This window comes from Carettochelys insculpta, chromosome 19, assembly GCF_033958435.1.
Source record: "Carettochelys insculpta isolate YL-2023 chromosome 19, ASM3395843v1, whole genome shotgun sequence".
Lineage (NCBI taxonomy): Eukaryota > Metazoa > Chordata > Testudines > Carettochelyidae > Carettochelys > Carettochelys insculpta.
The window spans coordinates 889,364-915,431 of NC_134155.1; the positions used below are offsets into that span (position 1 = coordinate 889,364).

At 55.6% G+C, this 26,068-nt stretch overlaps 1 protein-coding gene across 1 annotated transcript; it reads right to left on the minus strand.

The window, feature by feature from the left end:
• Nucleotides 1-17,224: 17,224 nt before the first annotated feature.
• LOC142023295 (protein ABHD15-like) lies at nucleotides 17,225-22,630 on the minus strand. The gene is given in 3 exon segments (XM_075014108.1): nucleotides 17,225-17,732; nucleotides 18,183-18,535; nucleotides 22,211-22,630. Coding segments are annotated over 3 exon segments (1,281 nt in total).
• Nucleotides 22,631-26,068: the final 3,438 nt, after the last annotated feature.

Consider the following 26,068-nt stretch of genomic DNA (forward strand, 5'->3'; position numbering starts at 1 on the left):
ATTTGGGGACAATTTATACTGCCAGATTAGTGGGACTGCTATGGGCACCCACATGGCCCCACAATATGCTAATATATTTCTGACTGACTTGGAACAACGATTCCTCAGCTCTCATCCCCTAATACCCCTACTTTACTTACAATACATCGATGACATCTTATCATTTGGATCCATGGTAAAGAAAGTCTGGAAGAATTCCACAGAGTCTTCAACAATCTGCATCCCTCCATCAACTTATGCCTTGACCACTCCACACAAGAGAGACACTTCCTGGACACTACAGGACAAATCACTGATGGCCTGATCAATACCACTCCACCAGAAACCCACTGACCACTACTCCTACCTACATGCTTCTAGCTTCCATCCTGCACACACGACACAATCCATCATTTACAGTCAAGCCCTGAGCTACAGATAGTCCCTGACTTATGAATGGGTTATGTTCCAAACACTTGGTCATAACTAGATTTGGTCTTAAACCAGAAATACCCTTATACTGTAATCTCTCGTGTACCGTGAATTTTGCGTAAGTTGGGGAGGGCTTGGGTTGGAGCCCTGGGAGGGGGCAGGGGGGCTAAGCCTGGGTTGGGCTAGGGTGGCAGGGGTGGTGGGAGGGTGAAGTTGAGCTGGGTCTTGCAGAGCGTTGGACCCAGGCAGCAGGGGGTTGAGCCTGGCCGGGGGGTTGGAACCAGGGCTGTGGGGGTGGTGGGTAGGGGAGGTTGCAGCTGGAGCCCCACATGCTGGGGAGTGTGAGCTGGGACCATGGGGGATTGGGGGGGGGTTGAATGAGGTGAACCAGGGTGGGGTGTGTGTGATGGGGTTTGGGGTTCCCCAAGCTCTGCACCCCATCTGCAGGCAGGAGTGACTCTCACTCAGCAGAACAGCAGGTTTTTTAGCCAACAGGGCACAGCATCGTACAGAGGAGTCAGTACAGCCGGCAGACACAGCCAGCCAATCCATGTTGGGGAGAGGAGGGCCCCGAGGGGCCCCCGGAGCTGGGGCCTGCCCCCTCCTTTTTGTCTCTCTCTCTTTCTCAGCACAGACTAACTGCTTCCCAACTCCCAGTTCCAATTCAAACCCCTCAGGCTCCACCTCCTCTTTTGTCTCCAGTACAAAGGTGTTACCTGGTCATCAAGGTTACCCTCAGCAGGAGACCCACACCCTCTGTGAGCCACTCACATACACACAGGTATCCCCCACTCCATCACATCTCTCCCCTCTTCCAGACCAAACTGAGAGGGGTCACTCAGCTTGTGACCTGGGGAAGTTCGGGGTCTTCCCCACGGGATAGGGCATTGGCTGTACCCACGGTGCTCCCCTTGATGTTACCACCTCCATGTCATAATCCTGCAGGGGGAGGCTCCACAACAGGAGCTTGTTCTTGGCCCTTTTCATGTCATGCAGTGGAGCAAATCCCTTTAGTTCGCTCGGGTTGGTCGGTCTCCCTGCTTCGATCTCCAGTCCATCAGGCACGTTCTCAAGTTGGGCAGCCAGAGCCCATACTGATGCTGCAGCACCAATACATCAAACAGCTCTTCTCTGGTCTGGGTCCTGCCCCATCTGCCCACCAGTCCATACAGCTGCTCCAGCAAATGTTCAGAATTCAGTTACAGTCCAGTAAATGAAGGTACAAATGCTTCCACCCTTGGCATTTAGCCAAACCACCAAAATGGTTGTGTGCCTCAGTTTCCCCTTCCATGCCACACAATAGGTTTGGACTGTTCCTCCTCATGTGAGAGGTTGCAAGACTAGTTACAGGGAACAACGGTGACATTTCAGAATTACAAACGCCTTCAACGTACAATTCCTGCTTCTACATCAATGTCATCATGTTACATGGCTCTTTCCAAACATTCAGTACATGGTACAATTCTACAGCGTTTGGGAGCAGCACCCCTTGGTTACAGCAGTCAGCATGAGTAACAGAACAAACCCATTGCAACTGTACATTTACGTTGCTCTTTGGTAGACCACAACCTTTGTGTAACCTCCTGGGGAATCTGGCATTTTGGGGCTAAATGGCTGAGGCCCTTCTTTGCACCATCAAGTTCTAATCTCCTCTCTTGCCCCCTGGGGTGGAAATCCGATCTCTCTGGCTGTGCCCTCCCTTCTAACAAGAGCTGGGCCATTGATGATCTCAGGGAGATGGCCCTCTCCCAGCCAGTCTGGAAATTTGCAAACCAAACTGGTTTCTAAAAGTAACAGAGAGGAAGCCGTGGTAGTGGACATCATACCAAATGGACTAAAGGTGAAAAATCTTTTGCAATCTACATACTGCACAGACTACAGTAACCTTGTTATCCCCACCCTTGCTCTGGCTTATTTATACCTGGCCCTGCAGATTTCCAAGACCAGCATCTGATGAAGTGAGTCTGTGCTCACGAAAGCTCATGCTCAAAACTTTTCTGTTAGTCTATAAGGTGCCACAGGACCCTTCGTTGCTGGTCAGTGTGCTAGACTCCTTGCAGGTCACAAGCTCCCTGGGGTTAGGCTGCAGGCCCCTCTGCCCTCTGGGGCTGACTCCAACAGACTCCCAGAGGAACCTCTTCTTCAGTGTGACACCCGCTGTCAAGGACCATGAGCACCCTGTCTTGGGAGGAACTCATTCAGCGTGTCAGCCTCCTCATGGGTCACTTGTTCCTGGGGGTTGGGCCCTCAGCCCCTCCACCTTCTGGGACCGACTCCAACTGACTCCCAGGAGTAACCCCTCCTCAGGTGTGACACCCCCTCTCAAGGACCACGACCGCAGTTGCTTGGGTTTGGCCGCAGGTCCCTCTACCTTGGGGAACTGCACCTCACTGCCCGTCAGCACACCTGGGTCTCACAGGCCCCCTTTCTGCTTCCTGGGCCCCTGTCACTTACTACTGGATGCTCCATCCTCGGGGTGCAGAACATCCCACTCCTGACACCAGTGTGATGGGGTTTGGGGTTCCCCAAGCTCTACACCCCATCTGCAGGCAGGAGTGACTCTTATTCAGCAGGAGAACAGCAGGTTTATCAGCCAACAGGGCACAGCGTCATACAGAGGAGTCAGTACAGCAGGCAGAGAAAGCCAGTCCAATCCATGTTGGGGAGAGGAGGCCCCGAGGGACCCCCGGAGCCGGGGCCTGTCCCCTCCTTTGTCTCTCTCTCTCTCTCAGCCCAGACTAACTGCTTCCCAACTCCCAGTTCCAATTCAAACCCCTCAGGCTCCACCTCCTCCTTTGTCTCCAGTACAAAGGTGTTACCTGGTCATCAAGGTTACCCTCAGCAGGAGACCCACACCCTCTATGAGCCACTCACATACACACAGGTATTTCCCACTCCATCACAGGGGACTATGTGGGGGGGGTAAAGCCTCATGCGCCTGCTGCAGCTGACAGCTGGAGCCCTGCATGTGCTGGCAGCTGACAGCCCAGCGCATACCAAGGGGCGGGGTCGAGCCAGGTGGAGGGGGGTGAACTGGGGTGGCAGTGGGTTGAGCTGTCGGGGGGATAAAGCCCCTGCACACGCTGGCTGCGGCTGACAGACAGAGCTCTAAGTGTTGGGGGGAGCTGGAGCTGCAGGAGGGAGAGGTTGAGCCAGGTGGGGAGGGTTGAATGAGGGGTACACCAGGGCTGGGTGTTGGAGCCTTGCCAGGGGCTGGGAGCCGGAGCCCCATGTACAGGTTGAAGTCGGAGCATGGGGGGGGCGGTGAGCTGGGGCCGCAGGGGAGTTGGGCCAGGCAGGGGAGGGGTTGAACAGGGGTGCACTGGGGCAGGATGCTTGAGCCGGGGGCAGGCTGGAGACCCATGCATGCTGCACCAGCCACAAGGGGGGGGGCGTGATGTGGAGCCACATGGGGGTTGGGGGGGGGTTGGGTCCAAGTCTGCAGGGGTTGGGGCTGGGTAGGGGGGATTGAGTCCCAGGTGTGCAGGGAGGTTGGGGCATGGGGGTTGGAGTCAGGTCCTTAGGGGTTGGAAAGGAGTCCCAGGCGTACAAGTGGAGCCCCCCACTGGGGGAGGTGAGCTGGGGCATGTGCGGGGGGGTGTAAGCTGGAGGTTGGTTGTAAGTACGAATGGTTGTAAGTTGAGGACTGCCTGTACAATTGCATTTGCTCTGATCCTACTGACAGAGACTGAAAACTACAAGATCTCTACCAAACATTCATAAACCTGAATTACCTACTAGGAAAAGTAAAATAACAATCAACAGGGCCAGGTGAATACCCAGAAACCAACTACTCCGAGATAGGCCCAAAAAAAGCCAATAACAGAACAGCACTGGTCATTACCTACACCCCGAACTCAGACCACTGCAACGCATCATTAAAGACCTACAACCTATCCTTAATCAGGGCCCCACACTCCAGAAGGCCCTAGGTGACAGGCCTGTTCTCTCCTATAGACAACCTCCCAACCTTATGAGGATTCTCATTAGCAACCACAGGCTGTACCACAATAATACCAGTCCTGGAACGTTCCCTTGCCACAAACCCTGTTGCCAAGTTTGCCCACATATCTATTCTGGGGATACCATCACTGGACCTAACCACGTTAATTACAGAATCATGGGCACATTCTCCTGTTCCTCAACTAACATCATATATGTCATCATGTGCCAACAATGCCCACACCCCATGTATATAGGACAGACTGCAAACACACTTCAACAAAAAATGAATGACACAGAGGAGACATCAAAAACTCCAAATACACAAACCGGTCAGCCAGCACTTTAGTGGAGTGGGCCATTCTGTTAAAGACCTGAACGTTTGTGTTCTACTGAAAAAGGACTTTAACAACCATCTACAGAGGGAATGCTCAGAACTAACATTCATATTCAAATTTGATACATTAACATCTGGTTACCTGACCCATTATAGTAACAGAGAGACAGCCGTGCTAGTCTATACACTATCAAAGCAACACAGCAGCACAGCAGCACTTTAAAGACTAACAACATAATTTATTAGGTGGTGACCTTTCGTGGGACAGACCCACTTGGCTGTGGTCTGAAGAAGTGGGTCTAGCTCAACACCTAATAAATTATGTTGGAGTCTTTAAAGTGCTACTGGACTGGTTTTGTTCTGATCCATTATAAGGATTCTTTCACATGCTTTCATGTTTCTACTCTTAACTTCCCCACCCCCGCCGTCCCTCTGCTCTTCTAATTCACCAAACTTGACAACAATCGTGGACCTCTGTGCTTTATATATTGTCTGTTCTGGTCTGGCTCTGATCTGAAGAAGTGGGTCTGTCCCACAAAAACTCATCACCTAATAAATTATGTTGTTAGTCTTTAAAGTGCTACTGGGCTGCTTGTTTGGTATGTTGAAATGTCACTGTTTTTTATGTCTGTGTATTCACATTTATATACCAAGTAATGAAGGTTTTACATTCTATGTATTTATTTTCTTACACACACCAAAGGGTTATTTTCTTATGAACATAACCAAAATTTCCATCCATTTGGATTACATGGTGGGAGGCTGCTCATAGCAGGGACAAAAAGTCAGACCATCCCTGGACTGGAGGATAGAGACTCAAGTGGAACGGAGAGGAGAGGGGGGCAGTGGACTCACAATCTGACCCATCATCACGTAGAGACCCCTCTTTAACGCTGAAATTGTGTAGCAGTTAGCCGGGTTAGGCAGATCCAGGGCCACTTTCCCCCCCCTCCGCAGGCTTGCTCCTAACAACGCTTCGTGCTTGTCACTCGTGGAGCTGAAAGCACTTTACCAAGCTCTGTAACATCATAAGACTAACGCCTCTGCCGGCAGCACGGAGTCCCTCTGGGAGGGTGTGAAACACCCCTGCCTCTGGAGAGACACCCCGGGTTTGCTCTGCATCCCCAGAGCCTAGTGCTTGTGGGGCTGCTGTGCTTCTCCCTCACAGAACGGGATTATGTCCGTACCCTGCTCTGTCTCAGCAAGAAGAGAGCCTGCTGATCACCATCTCCCTGGGCAGGGACCCCGGGCCTGCTTCCTTCCCCTGCTACTGGCCCACACGTAAGCAGCCCACCTCGGACACAACGGAAGAGCGCAGAGCCCTGAGCCCAGCTACCCCGTCTGCACGTTTGGGAGGGGCGAGAAAAGCGCCGGGGAGGGAGCCTGCTGCAAAGGGCGCTGCGGGCTTGCTGCCGAGATCCCATTTCAGACCGGAGCCCTGGGCAGGCTGGCAGGTGCCCCGTGCCCAGGGAACCGCCAGAGCAGAGCAGAGCAGAGCAGAGCAGAGCTGCAGGGACGCGCCCCTTTGGTGCTCACATCCACCAGCGCGGCCGGCGCCCCGCCTAACTGCCCGGCAGCACCAGCGCGGCCGGCGCCCCGCTGCAGGCGGGCGGACAGCGCGCTTGGCAGAGGCAGGACGCAGGCGCTCGCGCTCCCTCTCCCCCCGCGCAGGGGCTGGCCTCGTCGTGCCCCGCTGCCCCCACTTCGGGCCAGCCGGCGCGGGGTGCGGCCCAGGGCGCTGCCCCTTTAAGACAGTTTCCTGCCCCCGGCCCAGTAACCGCTGAGTGATGTGAAGTGGGGCCCTCAGGGGGCGAATCAGCTGTTGCTACATCCCGCCCACGTGACTCCCACACGCTTCGCAGACGCAGCAGAGGCTGAGCCACGTGCGACTCTGTGGGCAAGCGGCGCTCTCTTAAAGGGGCCGCGGCCGGGCAGCCCTGGGCCTCTCCTGGCTGGCTGTGCGTGTGGGGCACACGTGCTCTTCCTGAGGGGAGATGGGAGCCAGGCGCGGGCCTGCAGGGGAGGGGGCGAGCCCAGAGCACGGGCTGGGGGTGCAGTCCAGCGTGCCCGGGCCCCACACCAATGTCAGCTCAGACCGCAGCCTCCGAGTGCCTAATGAGCGGTCAGCAGCACACGTGGGTGGGGACCCTGGAGTCTGAGCCGCCGTAAGAGCTCAGGCCAGGGGAAGCAGCGCATGGCCATTGGGTGTCCCGTGCAAGCAGCTGCCTAACCGGAGCGCTCAAGCGGTACCCCGAGGCTGAATGTTTCCTGTGTTAACGTCTCCGCAGGCAGCACCAGCATCTAGGAGGGTTAGGGCAGGAGGTGGGGGGTGATTGCACCTCTTTAAGACAAACGCCTGGTTAGCTGACGTGTTCCTATAGAATCAGGCCAGCTGGTCACTCTAATGTCAACTTTCAGGGCACCTTAGCTGTTCATAGTCTGAGTCAGGTGCCAGTTTGTGCATTGAGCCAAGAACACACTCACTATGACTGCAAAAGGGTACGTGCATCAGGAGCACCAAACAGGCACAGGGGTTGGTACAGCTCCCTGGCTGAATACCTTGGAGGAGGAACTGCTGTAGGATGCAGAACAACCCTGGGATAATAAAGCTATGAAGGGCCAGAGACGGGAGTCACTATCAGTGCCTGGGACCAACTCCCATCCATCATGGTTGAATCTATCTTTGGCAGCTGGGTTCAGTTGCTGTTATGTGTGATCAGCATTTGATTTAAAACAAAAAGGGAAGCTGTAACAACAGCTGCCCCTTGGCTTAGCAGGTACTGGCTCCCAGCATGTGACTGGCTGTTGACTTTGTAACCCTGATCTGTGTCAGCTGACTAGCTGTTATTGCTGAGAATCAATCAAACCTTTGTACACTAAGGGAGAGTTTCAACAGGAGCTGGACTCATTGGTTGGCCACGTGAGCCCCCAACACTGATTTTCCTTCTGAGGTAACTAATCTCACCTGTGAGAGCTGCAGTGACAATGAACTAACTCCTGGGAGCTCCAAATTCACTGGCAGCAGCACCCTGCTGCAGTCTCAGCTTGTAAAGGGCAAGATGACAAGGCAGAACCCAGGGTGTCTAGCACAGGGTAAAGCAGCAGATTTTAAATGACTCATCATTGCTGTGTCATGAGGACTCTTCATTCCAGGGAACAGGGCTTAAATTTCTGGGTGTGTGGGAAGCTCTGGGTACCTACAGGGGTCTCTGTCTATGCCAAAGGACGGGAGGGGTCCCAACCAGGGCAACATGAATGGGAAACGGGTGAATTCCCTCTTCCACAGGAGCAGAGTAAAACCCTTCACCTCCATTCTCTCCCTGTATTCCTGGGGGAAGCACAGTTCTGTTCGCTTGTTTCATTTCCATTAGTACTTACTCCATTACACAGTGTTTCTGAGGGCAGCCACAGAGGCCCTTGTAGGCCAGGAAGGCTGGGCTGGGAGCCATCCAGCAAACAGAGCCATGAGCCTATCCTGCAAGAATGTCAGCTATTTGGCTACACCCTTCCTGCAGTACATGGGCCTTGGTGGCTAACATCTCCAGGGAGGTGCCAGGCAGCAAATACACCTGTCCTGTGGTCTTGCTTTCCAGAAACTGAGGGAGCAATCAGAAATGATCACACTGTCCCAGGATGCTGGGGGGCAGGCAGATGCCTTACCCTGGGCATTGGGACCACAGCTGAGACCAGCTTTTTCTGGCAGGAGGAGGGTGTCTGGGGAGCCCTTTTCTAAGAAGGAAACATCATGTACTTTCTGTAGCTTTATGCTAATTCTGTTGGCTCAGACATGAAGCAATGACCTCGCCTGGACAGCACAAGAGCCAACGCCTACAGAAGGCAGGAGACATCACCAAATTAAGTCTCCCTTGCACCTATAGAAATGCTTCTTCAGTCCCAGAGTCACCGTGAGTCAGAGACCTAGTGAGATGGAAGTATCAGAGAGGTAGCCAAGTTAGTCTGTATCTTCGAGAACAACAAGAAGTCCTGTGGCATCTTCTAGACTAACAGATACTTTGGAGTATAAGCTTTTGTGGACAAAGACCCGCTTCATCAGAAGCATGAGGTGGAAACAACAAATCCCACCAACATCAACCCTGTAAGTCACTGTTACTGCCACGGCTGGTGCCCAGAAATCTTGGGAACAGCACCTGCTATTCCCAGAGCCTCCCGCTCTAGCCCAAGTTCCAGCCATACACAACTGTCAGGCCCAGTGCCAACCATTTGCAAGGGATGTAACTGATTCCCTCAGCTAGAGATTAGTCAGCAGAGTAAGAGTGGGTTCAGCTTAGAGGACCTTTACAGACAGACTAGCACAGTCCAAAGTTTGTGACTTGGGCATTAACACTAACGTTGCCAAGTGGAGACTGAGCCAGTTAGCACTTTGATCACTTGACAGATCTTAGAAGATGCTCCAGGTGCCTGGATCTCTCTGGCCAGTGAGCAAACAGGGCTCCCTGAGACTCTTTAGATTAGGACAGCTGTCCGCTCTGGAGGATGGAATGACCCTGCTATGACAGAGCGACTCTGACTCATATGCTTGGATCTCCCCAGTCAGGCATTTAGCTCGGATTTGTACCTCTGCGAGTTCTAACTGGGATGTACTTTCAATGGGGTATCTGCACAGTTGGAGCTGGTGCTGGAGGGATTTCCAACACAAAGAGAGATTCCTATTGTCCAAGGGTGCTGTATGCTGGGGTGCCTCCTGGGAGCTGCACTTGGGGATTCATTCAGCCAGTCTGATGCCTTTTCTGCAGGAGCATATTCTGTCTCCGGACTCAACAGCTCTCTCTTTACAGCATGGCAGCTAGTCAAGGGATGCGCACGGGGGGTGGGGGCTGTGAAATCTCATAAGAGGGTGCAGCACAATCAGCAGCTGGGTCTCAGGCTCATCCATCTCATTAAAAATGTTGAAATATGGCACTGTTTTTACATCTGCATATTCACATTTATATACCGATGAATGAAGATTGTACATTCTACATACTTTCTTACATATGCCAAAAAGAATTTTTTTCATAGAAACATAACTGACTTTTCTCTCGGTTTGGATTACATTAGACAGGTTGGCGGTGGTGTTGGTGGGAGGGTCCCGGGGGTGGGGGTGGGGTCCCAACATAAAAAGTTTGCTCATGCCTGCTCTAGTTGCATGGGGGAGGGAGGCTGGGAGTCAGGGGAGAGTGGTTTCTCTGTAGTCACTGTTCCAGGCAGCCTTGCAATTCACTGCCCCTTGATGGGGCCATTCCCCCAGTGACTGATAGGAGATTCGTGCAACCTGCAGTTCAGGTCTGCTTTATCCCACACCTTGCTGCTGTTGTCCCAGACTGCTGCGTACGCTACCTCAATCAGGTCCCTTCCACACACTCTTCTAGCTGCACCTGTTCCTGTCCAGCTGCGCCTTACCCTTTAATTAGTCCTCAGTGCTCCCTGGCTTCTCCTCCATGTGCCACCTAGGCAGGTAACTTTCCCACCTGGCCACCTTAACACCTTCAGGACTCAGGTGGGGTGATACCTTGTGCTGCAAAAAGAATGCAGCTGCGGCAGAAGGGACCAGCTGCCCTGAACCGTGCTGGAGTCTCAGCCAGAGCATTTGGCCTTTCCCGCCACTGGCACTGCTGGGGCTACATATAGTGCCCTATTGATGCCATCTGGCATGAGCTTGTCTCCTGAAGCTGTGACTCCCACCACTGGCTCCCTGAGTAGCCATACCACGGCCCAAGAGGCTCTTTGCTTCTGCTCTGAGCCCAGCTCTGGCCTAGCTCTTTCGGAGGCTGCTGGCCCCGGGGATTTCCATGGGGAGGCACCAGGGTTCCCGCTAATGTGCAGAATTAAATTTGTTATGCGGACTAAGGCATTTGCAGAGGTGCACCAGCTGTAGAAACACATGCTGTCAGCTGGGGGCGCTGTGCTAATCAGCTTGCGGCTGCCCAAGAACTCAGCTTACAGGGAACTCTGGTTGGCAGCTGCCCATTCACTTTTCCTTTGACAGCCCCATGTGCGTGACTCTGACTACAGCCCTGGCCACGGCCACAGATTGTGCAGCTGGACGAGACCAAGCTGGCATGGTGTTGCCAAGACAGGTGACCACAGTGTTTGGGCACCCCTGGGAGTCATACACATGGACGTCATGCAGCACACCATGGCACGCTCCATGGGCAAACCTGCAGGAGGGCTTGCAGCCCAGCTCTCTTCTCGGCACACCTGCTAGTGGCTGGCTTTTCAGGGCAAGGACCTGGGAAGGATGTGGGCTTCAGGATCAGCAGTGCTGGGTCCGTGGGCAGCAAGGGCTCCTGTCACCTCCTGGTCTGATGCCCGGGACAGAGCCACATGTGGCTCTGCCAGGATGGGAAGAGGCAAAGTCTGCTCTGGCCCCTACAGGCTGGCGGTATGGGGGCAGTGGCAAAGGGAATGACTCCTGCGCATTGGCGGGACAAGGAGGAGGTGACTTTCAGGATTGTTGCCCAATCCTATTATGGGTCTTACACTGCAGCAATCGGGGCTGGGATTAGGTCTCATGGTCTGAGCAGGACGATTGTTCATTAAAATAATCACTCCTCAAACCACCTACGCACCGGGCATCCGCCCACACCCACCGAGGACCAGCGCCCAGGATCCATGGCTGTGCAGAGCGTTCCCTGGAAAGGCACTCACATGGCTCTGGTCTGTGGGGTCCACCTCTCCCCTCTGGCTGCTGCTGAGACCCCTTTAAGGCGGGACGCCTCATCAGCGCGGATTGCCGGATTCCAGCTGACAGCCCGGAGCTGCTTTGACGTCACTGTGACCTCAGCAGAGCCGGCCAGCTGATTGCAGTTCGCTGTTGCTCCAGCAGCAGAGCCCGAAATAACAGCAGCCTCGCCATGTATAGACACCTGCCCTGCGCTCAGCCCCAGCTTTACGTAACTCCCGTCCACTGCTGCAGGCTGCCCCTTCCCCCAGCGCTGGCTCCTGCTGCTTGTTGGCCAGGCCTGCCCCTGCCCCGCACCCACCACCCCACGGTTTTCCTGGGAGAGGCCTCTCCCCCACACTCAAGCAGCACCCCGGGCCAGGCCTGCACCCACGCTGTGCCCGCCACCCAAGCAGCACCCCGGGCCAGGCCTGCACCCACGCTGTGCCCCCCACCCAAGCAGCACCCCGGGCCAGGCCTGCACCCACGCTGTGCCCGCCACCCAAGCAGCACCCCGGGCCAGGCCTGCACCCACGCTGTGCCCCCCACCCAAGCAGCACCCCGGGCCAGGCCTGCACCCAGGCTGTGCCCACCACCCAAACAGCACCCATGGGCCAGGCCTCTCCCTGCACTGTGCCCCCCACCCAAATGGCATCCCTGGTTCAGACCTGCCCCATGCCACATCCCCCATCCATATGGCATATGTAGGGGACACCTGCAGCTTGTCACTGTCCTGTGGCTGTTCCTGCTCTGCCTTCCCACTTCCTCACAGTCTCACTTGCCATCCGTATCCACAACCCCACAGCTGCAGGCAACAACTCACCCACCTCCCTACAGCCACATATGCCATCCCTACCCACCCCCTCAGTGCCCTGAACCATTTGTACGCACTGCCCCACACGCATTCACCAGACCTGCGCTTCACTGCCGCATGCGCCACCCTTGCCATGTCTGCTGTCCGCACTGGTGCCCACCACCTACACAGCACATGCTTTCCACACCTGCGCTGTCATTGGACTCCCATCCCACCATGTCTGCTGTGCACCCCCAGGCCCTCCTGCCATGCCGTCTGTGCTCACACTACCACCGGCCATGCTCCTTGCAGCTGCATGCCAGGCGTGGGTGCTGCCTGTGGTGCACCCTCCTGCTGCACTGGGCTAGCACAGAGCCCCTCTCACGCCCCCATCTGGGCACACCACTGGGGTAGTGAGCCCTACCAGCCCCACTCCTCTCTTCCTTCTGGGCTCGGGTGTGATCAGCTTATGGCACCTTCTGCAGCTGGGGCTCCTTCAGGCTCATGCCCCTGTGTACCGAACTCTCAGGGATGGGAGGGCAGGCACTTCCTGGGCCACAGGCACAGTGCTGGGTGCCAAAATCCCCACTGTACTACCTGGAGCAGCTGTTTGTCCCTTGCTGAGGCTTTGGGGTCCAGGGAGAATTTAACCCTTGTGTTCAGAATGGTGCCTTGCCTCTCCCTTCTGCACTGGCCTCGGGCAGGTGCCAAGCACTGCACCATCCCTTGGGCTCTTTCTGGTTTGTTGCTGGGCGCTGACCAACCCTGGAAGTTGCCATGGGAACAGCCTTGGCTAACCCATGGCCTGCTGGAGCTGAAGGTTGTTTGAGATGGAATTAAGGTCCCTTACCAAACTGGAAGCCTGGAGTCAGCAGGCCAGTTGGGCTCGGAAGGAGCAGGCTGGGAGCTCTTGCAATGCCCCACTAGCCAATTGCTCCCTCCCAAGAAGGGGTATTGGAGCAGCGGGGGGGGGGGGCTCAGAGGCAGACCACCCAAGCTTTGTTTCTGTCCCTACCACTGACTCACTCTATGACCTTAGGCAAGTCCCCTGACCTCTCAGTGCTTTTGTCCTCCATATAATGTGGGTGGGGATGAGGCAAAGCGGCATGAGCAAACCTCCTTTAGGGCATTTGCAGAGCTTGGATTCAGATGATTTCTGGCTTACATGCATTAAAACTACAAGCAGAGCTTTTCACTGAACAGCCACCTCCCTGCACTCAGCCATCCACTGGGCAAGGCAGAGCAAAAGCTCCTCCTTGCCTGTTCCCTCCCGCCCCCAGCCACCTGCTGCCCACAGCAGGGTCCAACGGCCGAGACAAAGGCCCTGCAACCCCCAAGGGCTGCAGCTGGCTGGGGCACCTGGGCTGGGCTTGTCGTTCCCTTGGTGTGTGCATCCTGGGAAGAGGAGACTCCCTTCCATCCCCCAAGGTCTTGGGGCTCTGGCCAGCCCAGGGTTCAGTCCTTGCCCAGGGCCCCCAGGCCATCCACCCAGCTGCCAACGTCTGAATCCCAGCTCAGAGTGCTTGGAGTGGGAGGCAGCAGCCAGGCCAGGGGTAGTTGGGGGTGGGGCAGCACATTTGAGTGGACATATTCATGGTGACTCCAGGACAACCCTGGAGGGTTGGCAACTGCAGCAACCACAGTTCACTAATGGAGTCAGGGCCACACAAAGAGGGACGCTCAGGTACAGAGCCAGCATCCACAAGCAAGATTGGTCTGGTGAAGGGGGCAACTTGGGGGAGCCAAGGAGGGCAGTAGGAGCAATGCGGGGCTGGGAAAAGCCAGGCAGGTTAGGAGCAGTGGGCAGATGGGGGAGTCAGGGAAGGCCCTGGGAGCAGTGGGGGGCTGTGGGGAGGGCTGCTGCAGGAGCAGAATTCAGAATCAGTGCGATGGGTCTGCAGCATCGAAGTGGAAAAGACAAGCTGCGTTGCTCCTATGAACCCAGCCTGGATCCCTCTGGGGGCTGCTGGCTGCGGCAGGCTGCCCTTTTCAAGGGGCTCCTCCTCCTTTCCTGCACATTTTGATCAGCAGCAAAGCCATTCACAAGGCTGACATTTGGAGACCACCATTCCTTAGGTGGCAGCTTTCGCACACCCTGGTGCAGGGCCTGGCTTGCAGCTGTTCCTTCAGGCTCTGGGCAGACTCAGGCAGGCACTGCTGACGTACACACACTCAAGTCACAGTTGGAAGGGTTTCTGCACTCCAATAAGGGCTCCAGCCTGAGATGTAACAGGACAGGCCCATTCTGGGGCACACCAGGCAGGTGACACCAGCTAGCCAGTTCTGGGCCCTGTCTCCCAGACATTTTCCATCCAGTGATTTGGGCAGATGCCAGCAGAGGGAAGTTACTGCAGGTCAGAAAAGCAGGAATCTTTGGGGAAAGGAACCACCAGGCTAAGCAAGTAGGCAAAAAGCACAGCAGGTTGCGCCCCAGGGACCTGGCTGCAGCACTGACAGGCACAAAGCAGAGGGCTCAGCACCCCAGCTGACCTGAGTGGGTTTGTATGGGACTGGGGCTCTGGTATCATTGCTTGAGGGCCAGTAGGGAGATTCTTGGGGCATGAAGGGGTGTGGACAGTGACCCTGCACCACAGGCTGCTCTGAGCATGCACAACTGTTAGCACCTCCCTGCCGTCCTGGCAGGGCGTGAGGCCTGGGAGCAGGCTCAGGGGAATGGCAGAGGTGGGCTACAGGGATCTCGTCAGCTTTGTTCTAGCCCTTGCGCCTTTAGGCATTTTCTGTCCAATGTAAGGTCTCTGCAGGGGGAGCAGAACTGGGGACACACCTGTTAGATTTCCTGCCCCAACACACCCACGGTGGTTGTGTCAGATGTACCTAGATGGATGGGCAGATGCAGAAGAAAACTCCCTGGAACTAGGAATTTGGAGCCCTCTGCTGCTGATCAGATCAGTTCCACAGCCAGAACTGTGGGTAGCCTGTATCCAAGGCACCAGCCCAGTCCTGCTGCAGCCTCCGGCCAGATCCTAAGTATCCATGAGCCAGTGCCAGGAGTATCTCTGCGGAGCAGCCATGGCTCCTCCAGTTCCTCTAAAGCACCAACACCACCCAGTAACTAACAGTCCAACAAAGAGCTGGCAGAGCCGTGAGGAAGCTGTGGTGGGCGGTGTGCCTGACTAAGCCCCAGCTTCCTTCCTCCACTTTCTGGCACCATCTGGGACACCAGCTGTGGTTTAATAAACGTGCAATCTGCCCCCTCGCCCCCAGAGAGGGAGTGGCCCCAGAACCAGCCTAGGCATCAGGAGACCCACAGTCAATTCCTGGCAGCCCACGGGCAAGTCACTGAGCTTCTTGGGCCTCACCTTGCTGGAAGTAAATGTGACAGATTGGGAGGTGTCCAGAAGCCATAGTGATGCGCAGCTCCCTGATGGAAACAGGGCTCCTGGCAGCCTAACTGCAGCATTGGCTTAGCCTGTTCAGAACCAGGCTCCTGGGCACAGCTATCTCTGTGCCTTGTGTACAGCAAAGCTGGGACAGCTGCAGCCCTCCGGACAGAGGGGAATCTAACCAAGCTGCAGGAAGCTCAGGAGAGGGATTCACCAAGCTCCTAGGGGAATGGGCAGCACTGCTCCAGGGTGTTGCTCGTGCCACGTCCCAGTGCCGATGAGACCCTGTTCTCAGCTGCATCTCCCAGTCTGGACGCTTGTTTGCCTCACTGCATGATGCTGTTGCTCTCAGAAGCTGGCAGCACAGGTGGGCAGGCCAATCTCCCAGTAGCGTATGAAGGCTGTATGCAGAAAGAGGCCAGCACAGAGGAGTCAGCTGCTCCAGTGCATCACAGAATGGACATGGTTTCTCCTGCTGCTGGCTCTGGGTTATTGGTCCCGGCCTTCTTGTACTGGAGCACCAGTCCCTCCTCATGGTTGTGCTAGCTACTCTAACAGCCATCCCTTGCAGCGCTCCTTTGCGAAGGAGACATGACCCCTGGCCCCTCTATGTTCGCCTCTTTGGGCAGCTGGTATGTGAACACAAGGCAGCGCTCCATGCATGATTCTGCAGGAACAGGGCGTGAGCCAGGGCTGCAGCAACCTGGGACCAGTGTTTTCAGGGGGGAACAGAGAACCCTTGTGGTTCCCTTGTGGAACTGCAGCGTGCGGTGAGCATCACTTCCCTCAGTCACGCTGTGCAGCAGGGGCAGGCTGTCTGCATGGGGGGGCGCACACTGGGGGGGGTGCACGGGCATGCATGTTGCATGTACACAGCACACGTGTGTCTAGGAGCAAGTGCTTCTGCGGATCTCAGCGAGATGCTAGGCAGGAAGGCGGAGGCCAGGCGCTGAGCTTAAAAGCACCTTTCAAGCACGCTTTGTGTTACCACAGAGCATCAGCGCAGAGTGCCAGCCAGGGGCACTCGTGTGCCAGGGCATGCTGGGGGGTGCATGGCAGAGGAGGATCCCAGGGGCTCCAGTGCTGCATCACCCACCGGCAAACAGCCATTCCAGCCTTAGACAGGGACTCTGGGCATTGCTGGTTCAGAGCTCGTTGTCCTTATTTTTATAGGTACAATGAGAAAACAGGCTCAACGTGCTGCACAGGCAGTGACCCGAGTAACCCCAGGCATTCAGCAGCAGTCCCTGGCCTCCCTGCCAACTGTCAGCTCACCACAGTTTGCTGGGACATGATTAAAACCCAGAGACTCGCTCGGTGCAGCAGGGCTTTTGTCTACATCTGCCATGCAGCAGCCAGCACACGCTTCCGTGCTACAAAATCAACCAGAATCGTGCATCTGCTCCTGCTCCATTGCAGTGCAGCCCCTGCCTAGGCCCCATCCTTTCTGCTCTGGGCCATCACCGGCACACAAAGCATCCCAGTGCAGCAATGAGAAGCCCCCAACCCCTGGGCAGCTCACAGCCACTCTCACACTGCGCTTATTGCTTACCATGTCTGCTCAGCCATTGAAATAGGATATGCTCATTACGAGTCCCCATGTTAGATGTGCAAACCCCGCAGCCGCTGGAGCATGGGGTGGGGGTGGTGCAGCCCAGCTGCCTGGGTTGCTGAGACCCCATCCAGGTGCAGCTGGGTCAACTAAAGAGCTGCCAGCCTTCGAGTGAAGGCAGCTCTCAGCGGGGGTAGGAGCGCTCCCAGCTGTACACCTGAGAGCCATGGCATTCCTGCCTGCAGCCACTTCTGCCCCAGGCAACCTTCAGCACCGGTCTGGCCCCTCTCTTCTTGGCCTGGCCCTTCAGCCCGTCCTCTGTGAGGAGGAACTCCACAGTAGTGCAGAAGAATCCTAGAAGCACCTCATGACTCCAGAAGGCCCTGCCCAGGCTGTCCTGCAAGAAGCCGCAGTGTCCCCCTCCCTGGGTGAGCACCAGGAAGACGTAGGGGCTTATCACAAACAGCTCCAAGGGCAGAGCGCTCTGGGGGGCCCCGCACACAGGGTCGTCCTGGCTGCAGAGGCACAGCACTGGGACTGCCACCTCATCCACATCCCGTAGCGGATTGTTCCCCTCCCAGTACGAGTCCCAGGTCTGGGCCTGGCAGAACAAGACCTCCTCCAGCTCCCTCAGAGACTGGGCCCCAAAGAGGCGATCCAGGGGCAGCACCTTCCCAAGCTCCATGACAAACCTGGGGAAGACAGGAGGAGCCTAAGCAGAAGAATAGCTGGGGGGAGTGGGGAGGGAACACTGACCTCCGTGTGCTGGGGCAAGCCCAGGGCATGGACGGAGCAGGAAGTGGCTCAGGGCTGAATGGACAATCTCATCATGGGTCTATCTGGGACTGAAATGGCCTTCTGCCTTCTTCCATCTCCCTCTGAGCTCTGCAGCTCCATGCTTGGTGCAGAGCAGAAGTCACATTAACCGCAGGGCTGGGTTGCTAGCTCTGTCTCCTCCCTTCTGATTCCACAGGCTCTCACCAGGGTTCAGGGGACAAGTGGAAAGCCAGTGGGATCCCTTTGTGCACTGCAAAGCTGCACTCACAGCATGCGGAAGCTGTGGCTGTGGCTCATGGCTCAGACAGGGGAGGGCCCTCACACTGTCCCTCCCCACCCCGAAGCCCCACAGACAAGTCACTCACCGGCTCAGCCACACCTTCTGGGACAAGAGCAGGAGTTGCTGCCATAGCCAGGGGCGCCCAGCTTCAAACCATCCTTGAGGGTCGAAGACAAGGGAGATGCAGCCAGCAGCTGCCAGGTGGCTGGAGGAACCCCATTCTCCCAGGTAGGAGAACAGGAGCCCTGCCCCCGTGCTTTCCCCTGCTGCAGAAAGCAGGGCTGCCGGGCAGCAGGAGTGGATATACCAGATGGCTTCTCACAGGTCAGAAGGGTCCCCATACGGCTGCAGCGTGGTGGTGCACAGGGGGCAGCCGTTCTGGCCACGGCAGTTAAAGACAACTGGGTGGTAGCCATGAAGGAGTGCCATGTGGCATAGCTAGAACCAGACAAGGAGTCACTGGGAACACGCTGGGCACAGCAGGGAAGGGCAGCCTGCATGCCCCAAGGGCACCAAGTCCAGGTTACTTTGCCAGCTGGTGGATTAGGGACTCAGACAGAGACAAAACCCCGTCACACTTTGTGCAGATAAGGCCATTACCTGTGGCTTTACAAAGGGCCCATGTGATGGGGGCATCACTGCTGGGAGTGTTCTCATTCTTCGTTTCCCCCTGGCCTGACCCAAGGTCACACAGCTTTTGGCCTTCTCTCTGGGCCAAGGTTTGCAGATATGCTCCACCCAGCCAGCGGCCCGCGGGCTGAAGCTGAGGCAGCCAAATGAGCAAGAACCTTAAAGGCATCAAATGCTCCATCTTCATCAGCCCCTCCACTCCCACCCCAAGCACATGGCCGTCTCTGACCTCCTCCTCCTGGGATAAATCCACCTGGTAATGGGGTGATGCTAACCATCCAGGGGGAGCCAGCCACAGCCCCTTCTCTGCTGCAGCCCCAATCACCACTGACTACTGAGCTTTGTATCATGCTTTGGGTGACCACATGTCCCAATTTTATGCAGAGAGCCCCAATATTCAGGGCTTGTTCTTACATAGACAGCTATCCCCCCGACCATTCTGCCCTGATTTTATGTACCTGTCATCCGAATCACACTGTCCATTCACTGCCAAGCCCTACCTCTCACACCCCCTATTCTGACGCCTCTTGCTGCAAGAGGGTGGCTTCTGCCCTAGACGCTCAGGTTGGTTGGCTGCCTGCATTTCCCATGAGCAATGGGGTTCTGTTATTTTCTGTTCATACCCTTAACTCTCTGAACAACAAGAAGTCTTGTGGCACCTTATAGACTAACAGATATTTTGGAGCATAAGCTTTCGTGGGCAAAGACCCACTTCGTCAGATGCATGAATGGGAGGGTGGTTTCAGAGTGGTATTTAAAGAGGGGCACTCTCACAGACCTTGGGAGGCAGGCCTGTCCTTGCCTACAGACAGCCTGCTAGCCTTAAACACATCCTCACCAGCCACTACAAATCACAAACCAGTGACTCTAGGCCTGGAACCAGCCCCTGCAACTGTCCTCGCTGCCAACTCTGCTCACGTATCTACACCAGTGACATCATCACAGGACCTAACATCAACTATACCATCAGGGGCTCTTTTACCTGCACATCTACTAGTATAATATATGCCATCATGTGCCAGCAATGCCCCACTGCAACTTACATTGGCCAAACTGAACAGTCTCTACGTAAAAGAATAACTGGACATAAATCAGACATCAGGAACGGTAATGTACAGAAGCCCGTGGGGGGGCACTTCAATCTCCCTGAACACTCAGTGGCAGATTTAAGGGTGACAATCCCGAAACAAAGAAATTTAAAAAATCAGATAGGCTACGTCTACACGTGAAGCCAACATCGAAATAGCTTATTTCGATGTAGCAACATCGAAATAGGCTATTTCGATGAATAACGTCTACACGTCCTCCAGGGCTGGCAACGTCGATGTTCAACTTCAACGTTGCGCGGCACCACATCGAAATAGGCGCTGCGAGGGTACGTCTACACGCCAAAGTAGCACACATCGAAATACGGGTGCCAGGCACAGCTGCAGACAGGGTCACAGGGCAGACTCAACAGCAAGCCGCTCCCTTAAAGGGCCCCTCCCAGACACAGTTGCACTAAACAACACAAGATACACAGAGCCGACAACTGGTTGCAGACCCTGTGCCTGCAGCATAGATCCCCAGCAGCCGTAGCAGCAGCCAGAAGCCCTGGGCTAAGGGCTGCTGCCCACGGTGACCATAGAGCCCCGCAGGGGCTGGAGAGAGAGCATCTCTCAACCCCCCAGCTGATGGCCGCCATGGAGGACCTGGCAATTTCGACGTTGCGGGACGCGGATCGTCTACACGGTCCCTACTTCGACGTTGAACGTCGAAGTAGGGCGCTATTCCGATCCCCTCATGAGGTTAGCGACTTCGACGTCTCGCCGCCTAACATCGAAGTTAACTTCGAAATAGCGCCCGACGCGTGTAGCCGCGACGGGCACTATTTCGAAGTTAGTGCCACTACTTCGAAGTAGCGTGCACGTGTAGACACGGCTATAGAGAGACAAATCTCAGAGTTGCAATTTATTTGCAAATTTGACTTCATTAACCAAGGATTAAACAGAGACTGGGAGCGGCTCGCAGCTTACAAAGGTAGCTTCTCTGCCTTGGGTGTTAATATCTCCCCATTAGCCTCTGACAAAGACTCACATCCCCCTGTCTGATCTGACTTGTTTTTCCCTCTTTTGATAAGTATTATTGATACTGGGCTATTTCCACTCTGCTGAATAGACCTTGTCAGCTCTGGCCCTCCCTTTTACTGGGACCCCACTCTTTAAATACCCCTCTGAAACCCCACCCCCACTCATGCATCTGATGAAGTGGGTCTTTGCCCACAAAAGCTTATGCTCCAAAATATCTGTTAGTCTATAAGGTGCCACAAGACTTCTTAATGTTCTCAAAGCTACAGACTAACACGGCTCCCTCTCTGATCCTTAGCTCTCTGGGTTTCCTACTCCTCCCAGTTCAGGTCATGGGAAGATTTACTAACCTCCTTTTCACCTCTTTCCAGATAAACACTGCCTGAGGGTGGGATTCATACAACAGGAGCAATGAAGGAAGGCATTAAAGAACACCAACACAGAGTGGCATGAAGTTGGCAAGGGACCATGCTGCAGTCAGGGCCAGGCAGCCGTAGGTGTGTGTGCCGCTGATGAGGCAACCTGGATTCCCTTGCACTGAACAGCAGGAGAATTCAAGGCCCCCAGTTTCCAACCCTGAGACTGGAGTTGGCTGGGGAGCTCTCCAGCCTGTTCTAACTGCACCCCCAGGCTGAGGGCTGGCACCAGTGAAGTGATGCCAAGACTCATCTCTGGGAAGGTCAAGAGAGGTTTAAGGCAGAGCAGAAAGAGCCCCATCTCCTAGCCCAAAGCACCACTGTCTTCTCTGCAATCAGCTGCTGCAGCAGAGCAGGAGGGCCAGGTGGGAAGGCAGGGCAGGGTTAACCCGTTAGAGGTACATTTGCTCTGCACTGGATCAGCCTCAGCAGTCATCCCAAGGGGCCCCCTTCAGGACAGGACCACACTGCGGGGGTTGATGTAAAATCTGCATTAGAGAGCCTGTGTCTCAGCAGCTGGGATGCCACGCAGCTGCCCGATGGGATCAGCCTATCCTCACTGAAGCAGTGCAGGGCTGCACAGCAGTTCTGAAGTAACCTTCAAGTATCATTCACCCTTCCAAGCCCCTGTAATCCCGTTCTCCAGCCAGGCACAGCGCTCACCCTGCAGCCCCAGTGCTTCCAAACCCCTGGAGAGTCCATGTCTGCCCTGAGTGCCCCCGACCCCACCTGCTCCACCCCTCCGGGCAGTGACTATCTCTGGCTCAGAGTCCTGTTGCTGCCTGAGGAAACGCTCTGCAGGAAGTGGTGACTCCTCACCCCCAGCCCCAGGAGATCTGACTCAGGGATCCTCTTTCTACAAAAGGGGAAATTGAGGCACAGGGAAGGGAAGGGACTGGATCAAGCTCATCCAGCAAGTCAGTGGCAGAGCCAGGACTGGAGCTTGGGGGCAGTTCCTAGGGCCCAATCCTGTGGCCTGTCACACCCCTCCCCATCGTTACCTTGCTGATGTTGTGGGTGACCTTCCCAAAGGAGCTTGGGATGAGCAGCAAGACAGGTGCACGGCAGGTGCTGGATGTCTCCCTCCTCTTCTGCTGCACTGGCTCCACAGCCCAGTCCAGTGCTACCAGCCCCTGGTCGCGCAGCTGCAGATAGGTCCTTACAGAATGCACCCTACTGTCCAGGGGCCCCAGCATGCTGGCCTGCGTCTGCAGAGTGGAGAGCACTCTCCATGGCCAACTGGCTTCGCAGGGGCCTTTCCGCGGCAGGCCCTGGCTGCCCAGGCAGGCCGCCAGTGCAGAGGCCTTGCACACCAGCTGTGGCACAGAGTGGCTGGCCACTTTTGCTTTCCGAAGCCAAACCTGGACATGCAGCAGGATGAAGAGCAGGACAAAGCCCAGCACCCCAACCCATGGCAGCATTGCCAGCTCAGCACTGTCTGAGAACAGGGGTCCTGCTCCTGCTAGGGGCTGAGTCACCCACCACCGTAGGGAAGGGGAGCAGCTAAGACCACGAGCTGCGCTGCGCAGACTTCCACAGCAGACTTGCTCCAGAGAGGACAGGTCTCTAGCCTGGCAAACTTCAGCCTCTTGTTCTGGTGGTGAGGGAGGGCCAGGGCCGAGGTGTGTGAAGCAGCAGCCTGGAGGAGGAGCTGCAGCAGTTTCCATTTCGGTCCCACACGCAGAGGGAGAACCGCAGAGACAAGAGATGGTACATCACAGACTTGCCTTTGGGCGAGGGGCCTGTGAGAATGCTGTGGGGAAAAAGGCTTCACTCAGCCTCTGGTGCTGGGTCTCATCGCTCTGCATCTCCCCCTTGGGCACAGCAAGAGAATGCCAGGCCTCAGGGAGTGGGCAAAGCAATAGGGACCCTGGGCAAGCCAGAGCCTAGGACGCCCAGAGCAAAAGGCCATGGTCACTGGGTGCAGGGAGGGAGCGACATAGGGTGTGGCTCCCCTGGGGAGCGGACAGAGACTGATGCTGCCCACAGGGATCTGCAGCTCACAGCACCCTGTGAAATCAAGAGAATAACTTGTTCTCTGATGGGAGCCATGCCAGAGACTCTGTGGTGCTGAGTGGACTCGGGGCAGAGGCTCCAGCCCTGGCTCTTTCGCATTCAGCTCCTGAGCAAGTGCAGAAGAGAGAAGGAGTTAACATATTCTCCAGTTTGTAGTTCAGGACCAGCACTTTGAATGCCAGACGCAGGGCTGGCTGTGGAGAGCGGGCACATGGTGCAGGAAGCAGGAGAGCTAAAAGGACAAAGCTTTCCAGCCAAAATCCCCAGCTCCACTCATGGAGAACAACCTCCGTCTCAGCAGCACTGTACAGAGGTGGAACCCCCCCTTGCTATGTGCACCACCAGCCACACCAGACCTGTCCATCTGCACCCACACGGTTCTCCCAAACCACAACACAGGAAGTATGACAGCTGCCACTGGGGGCACGAGCCCAACTGCCGCTTCTTGCAGAGTAACAAAGGCTCTCTGCAGAGTAACTCATGGCTCTCTCCTCATGGAAACCAGAACTGCCTGTTCCTCTGGCAATGGCTGTCTGAGCTGGGCTGGCTCAAGAATCCTGCCTGCTTGGCCAGTCACAGCCCAGCCCTACAGGCAGCTGTGCTGAGATCAGACAGCCTAGCGGGACCACAGAGCAGCCTCCATGCACCCCACTGTTCTCCAGGAGTTTGTGCGTCTCTAACACCTGTGAACGCTGTTGACGCTCCCCTGGGGAGCCCATCTGGCCACAGCTTTGATGCACGCAATAGTCCTAGACTGACTCCCAGAGTCCTGGGGCTCCAGATCCTTTCCCTGCAAGGCAAAGACCTGACTCCAACAGCCTGCACCACCCACATCCTGGAGCCTTCCTAGTCAGGGTCCAGACTCAGCCAAGGAACAGGTGCGGCTTTGGCATCGCTCACAGATTAATCTCTATATTGTTTCATCTGAGAAACAGCATGAGTGTGGAAAAGCTGGCACCCCTGGGTTAAGAGTGCATGTGGGTTGCAGGCTGTCTCTGGGCCAGAAGGGCTGTTCAGGGCTTCCCTAATGGTCTCTTAATGTCGTTTTCTATGGAACATGAGTGAGAGCAGCCTCTGTAGTGATGCTGGCAGATACAACTCACAGCTATGGATCTTTTCTCCAGACCATAAGCTGACCACAGGATGGGGCCAAGCTAACATGTCGCCAAGGGACAGCAGTGCAGGTGCATTAGGAAGTGTTTGGTCTCCTCTAGTGCACTCCACATTGGCCACCATAGTCAATGCTCAAAGGGCCATCCCACACCACTTCCTGCAGATGTCAGTTGCTTGTGGGGGAGAGGTCCTACAGCAGCACATCGGCTTCCCCTGCTTGACACAGCATGGGGACGTGCAGCCTATCTTGTCCCTTGTTTCTTCAATGACCGTCCTGCTGCCCTGAAGGCTGCTTCATCCCACAAATAATTCACTTAGAAGAAGTTGCACAATCTCAATGAGAACAAGTGCGGCCAGAGCCTGGGAACATGTGGGAGCAGTGCTGGACACAGCAGAGCAGACGCCCCTGGGAAGGTGCGGGGCGAAGAAAGGAAAACTGCATGCCAGACCCGAGGTCCTAGGAGAGGGGGTGTGACTGGGACTGAAGGGCATAGAGAGGGTTGCAAGATCAGCACTTAGCCTATTAGATTATTAAAAGTAATCCACATCATGCAATATTGACATTCCTGCCCCCCAAGGGCCCCGTCTGGCCTAGCACATGCTGCCTCTCTACCACAGAATCATGCCTTGCACAAAGAAAATAACCACCAACCTCACCTACCCACAAGCACAGAGGTGAGCAAGAGGATGGGAAGCTGGGAGGAGGGTGGCAAGGCCCTGATCAGAGAGCTCACAGGATGTGCTGGGGAGGGGAGGGGAGGGTGTGTTGCAGGGAGTGGATTCCCAACACCGCACCTCCCAGCTTCTGCTTTCTCTCTTCCTGTTTCTTTCTCCAGACAGACCCCAGCACAGCCGACACTGCACTGTGTGTGCCTGCCCCAGCTCCCACAGTCTGCTCACAGGGTCCTAAAAGTCCATAGCTCAGGTGAGCGAAAAGAAGCCATTAGTTCTGCATGGAAATCACTAGATTTGTGAAGAGGGCTCTCTGCACACAGCACAAGACATGATCACACCACACACAAACAGCCTCCCAATAAGCATGGCACTGCAGCTGGAGGAGTATGTCACACAGCCCTGTGCTGTTTGTGCAAATGACTGTGCATCAGACTGTCGGCCAAAGCTCCCCACAGCTGCCTTTCATCAGAGGTTCTCACAGTGCTAAGGGGGGGGGGATTTCTTTCCTGTCCTGCTGAGCATCAGCTGGGGTTAATTTGCTCTAAATTAAAACTTAGAAAGCCCCTAGGTGGGGTAGAGACTAGCGAAGGGAGAGACTATGGTGAGCACAGATGTTTTTATGTCCTGGTTTGATGTAGTCCTGGCTGGGATGACTTAGATAGAGTTGATCCTGCTTGAAGCAGGCGGCTGGACTAGATGACCTACTGAGGTCCCTTCCAGCCCTAGAATTCAGTAACTTTTAGGGTGATGACATGCGGTAGATGTCCAAGGCTGCAATGTATACAGAGCACTCAGTAGTGAAGCTAGGGGGCCTTGCCATGCTGGACTATAGGAGCCGTCTGGCTACTTATGTGGATCATGTTGCCCTACCTCGCTTTCCCACTTGCTTGCTGTGGGTGGAAGAGTGGCCATGTTGTCTTGTTCCTGCAGCAACTTGACCACTTCTGGCCCCGTCTGGCTCCTAGCCGTGCAGCTGCTACCTGGTGCCCCAGTCTGCACAGCATCATCCCAATACCTGTCCCTGCTGCTGCTCTCCCTTGTCCCCACCTGAGTGG